At 36.4% G+C, this 3322-nt stretch overlaps 1 protein-coding gene across 1 annotated transcript; it reads right to left on the reverse strand.

The window, feature by feature from the left end:
- Nucleotides 1-472: 472 nt before the first annotated feature.
- On the reverse strand, nt 473-3107 carry LOC141598406 (uncharacterized). The gene is made up of 7 exons (XM_074418153.1): nt 2924-3107; nt 1873-2053; nt 1670-1762; nt 1276-1553; nt 1053-1123; nt 847-903; nt 473-753 (listed from the first exon to the last, which is right to left on the reverse strand). Exons 2-4 carry the CDS (start codon nt 1897-1899, stop codon nt 1359-1361), a joined length of 315 nt encoding a protein of 104 aa, XP_074274254.1. The 5' UTR covers nt 1900-2053; nt 2924-3107; the 3' UTR covers nt 473-753; nt 847-903; nt 1053-1123; nt 1276-1358.
- Nucleotides 3108-3322: the final 215 nt, after the last annotated feature.

The raw sequence follows: 3322 nt of genomic DNA on the forward strand, positions 1-3322 counted from the left end.
GAATAAGGTACGCAAGGTAAGGTTGGTTATTGAAACATCCAAATTGGGGTCTGTTCAAAATGTTGTGAAGTCCATCACTACTACAAAACAAACAAAGAGGACAGTTCAAAACCGTCCTTAAATCTTAAAACATCCGTCCTTAATTCACCCGTCCTCGTTGCCTAAGAGGACGGTTAGAGTGAAGTCAAACCGTCCTCTTTTATTTTTAAAAAGAGGACGGTTGTAGATTTGAACCGTCTTCTTTTCATTTACAAAGAGGACGGTTGCGCCTCTCAACCGTCTTGTTTTAAATTCACGGCGCGCGTAATTTTGGCGCCAACTTCAGCACGCTTTCTCTTGGAACCGTCTTCTACACAATTTTTTTGAAATGAAATTAGCGCGAATTTATGAATATTTCCCGCAAAATTTGGCGCGCATCCATGCTCTTTGACAAATAGATTTTTGAAATGGAAATTTTTTTATTCATACGCTATAGAACAAAAGTTGTATAGCTTAAATATTATATCCGGCTACATTTCAACAATTCTTACATTTATACTCTAAATCCAAGCAAACAAAACGGAATAAGGTTTGAACCTCCAAAATAAAAACTATCAAGAATTGATTTTTTTAACACAATTACATTAGTTGAGCCTAAATACTTTACACGCTGCCATCAAATACTTGCGCCTTAAACTCCAATGCATATTTAGCCCAAATTGACCGCACCTCATTAATTTGCTCAACCGAAGTCTTTGGGGCTTTAATCATGAACTACATACAAAGTAACCAAAAAACACAATTATAATTATTTACATATCAACACGTCTAATATAATCAAACACTAGATAAGAAAAGAAGCCTAACCCCATGGAAGTATTCGTTACCCCATGCTGCAAATAAACTGTCTTCCTTGAATCACGTCTGAAGAAACATGGATTTCAGCAATCAAAATGGTGACATTCATTATAACAACCTTGCCAGCCAATCCTTTTATCCACAAAAAAAGAGGATAATGGGGAAAAAAATTGAACATGATAAAAGCTGAGCAACCAATAAACATAAATCAATACCTAGGGATTCTTTCAAGAATAAGAATATAACCATCACCTGTAACCACATGAATAGCTCTTCATAAGGATACCTGAATGGTTTGAATAATTAGCAAATTAAGTACACATTTCAAAGCACTCTATTAGCTCAGAATGCATCTAACTAGCAAAAACTAGCAAAATAGAACGAGAAACGCCTAATTCATGTGCTTTAGATATGAGCATCATCAAAAATCAATCTTACCCAAGCTCCGTTATGACATCTTGACACGTTCGGGCATTTGTATTCAATGGATGATAAGTAATATTCCTCTCAATCGGTGCAGCCTAACTCTCTCCCAGTACAATCGTAGGAACTGTCTCAACAGACTCACAAGTCATGTGATCACGATAGCTTTGAGAAGGAAAAGCCCATCCTGACAGAATGTCGAAAGCTTCTGAAGGCCAAGGAAGAAAATGGGCCACATTGTGCACCGCATTCAACATTGCTTCAATGAAAATTTCAGTACCAAGATGATGATTCTAAGACAGACAAGAAAAAAATGAAATTTCTGCTACATAAAGCAATGTTTTCTAAGTTATACATGAACATTAACTTGACAAATAATAATTATTTAAGAGAAATGCAAAGTAGAAACCTCTATAACTCCTCGCCTACGATCCATAGCACGATGAACAAAGTGTTCCTTTAAGCTTTGCAATTTTCTTGGAGGCTGAAGACGCCAAGGGAACTGAATAGGAGACAAGCTATTCCACATTAATAAAAGAAAATGAAAGAAGCAAAGGGCAAACAATAAAAAAGATTTATAGGAAAGACAATCCATGAACACGAATACCCAACCATTGTCAACTGCTTATCATGTTCCATCAAAGTGCTGGTCCCATTCTCATTTGAACTTCGAGATTTAGGAGACGCAGGCGAAGATTATCCATCATCTTCCCCTCCAGAAGAATAAACTACACTTGATGTATTAGTGTCTACAGGCAGCTCGTGAATCAACTGGTTAAATGAATAAACACCACTGCCAAATAACAAGTGATATGAACAAATCATATGTTGAGTATGGAGTTATAAATAATTTAGTTTAAAACATGGAGTCAAGTGGGCCTGCTGTCTTTTAATCAATGCGACTTAGTAACGACTTATGAAGCTTTTTAGATATTGATACCTTCTTCATTGATTCAGTTCTACTATATACTACTACTATATAGGGCTGCTGTCTTTTAAACTCACAGAATTGTTGACAATCATAAGATTTAATAACTAGTATCATGTCTTGCACTGTGTTTCTGGTAAACGACCACAACGGATGAGATTCGAGTAGAGAAACTAATATAAGGTCTACGATAACTAAGCATTAACTTTAGCTACTATGCTTCCTCATAAGTACACAACGAGAACATTTTAAGCTCAGGTTCCTTAATTGTAATTACCTTGCTTTGTAATTGCCATTAATTTACTTCAGTTAAGGAAGCTAGCCGCAAAAATGTGTTTAATACTGATCAGCCGAAAACAGCAAAAGAAGTAAATTTTTTTTAGTGGAAACAAGAACTAATCATCATTGGGTTTACAGGGTTTGCAATAATTTTGTTCAATGAGACGACCTACAAAGAAAACAGTAGACATTCCCAGATTATATTGAAATTGAAATGATCCAACACTTTTCCATTATAAGGGTCCGTCACATGATAATCTTACTATAAAACCGTCTTACAAAACAGCGCACAGTTAGAAAGCTTGATAAATAAAGCAAGATCAACAAATTCACACATATGCAGGAGCAAATTAAGGGGATTGGGGATAACAGCAATATGTATTCTATGAAGAATTGATATGATTGTTCAATTTAATGAAATCAATTTGTATGAAATAATATATGAACACACAATACCTCGGTAAGGAGATGAAAAAAGGCGATTATCGGTGTTGCGGTAGGCGATGATGAAGGAGAGCGTGGTGGCGGTGGTTGGAGAGGCGCGATGGTGGTAGCGTTATGCTAGGTGACGGTGGTAACGAAAAGCGGTGATGGTGGTTATATGCTAGGGTAGATTGTGTGTGAATAAAATGGGAAGACAAACGAGCAATAAGAGGGAATACGCGAGAATTTGATTATCACTATTAAAGAATAAGACGGCTCTAGTAAATAACCGTCCTGTACATTACAACGAGGACGCTTCTATTGACCAACCGTCCTTGTTACATTTACCACGAGGACGGGTCTAGTTATTAATCGTCTTGTTGATGTGATTACATATGGCGCCATATTATTTGGCTGATATAAGATGGTCTT

The sequence above is a fragment of the Silene latifolia genome, chromosome 9 (genome assembly GCF_048544455.1).
Source record: "Silene latifolia isolate original U9 population chromosome 9, ASM4854445v1, whole genome shotgun sequence".
Lineage (NCBI taxonomy): Eukaryota > Viridiplantae > Streptophyta > Magnoliopsida > Caryophyllales > Caryophyllaceae > Silene > Silene latifolia.

What these genes read in the sequence shown, in the direction of transcription:
- LOC141598406 (XM_074418153.1), bottom strand. Translation starts at nt 1,899, where the DNA reads ATGGAACATGATAAGCAGTTGACAATG. An exon ending in ATGATAAGCAGTTGACAATG is followed by an intron (nt 1,763 to 1,872) that starts GTTGGGTATTCG and finishes TCTCCTATTCAG; the next exon opens with TTCCCTTGGCGTCTTCAGCC. An exon ending in GTAGGCGAGGAGTTATAGAG is followed by an intron (nt 1,554 to 1,669) that starts GTTTCTACTTTG and finishes TGTCTGTCTTAG; the next exon opens with AATCATCATCTTGGTACTGA.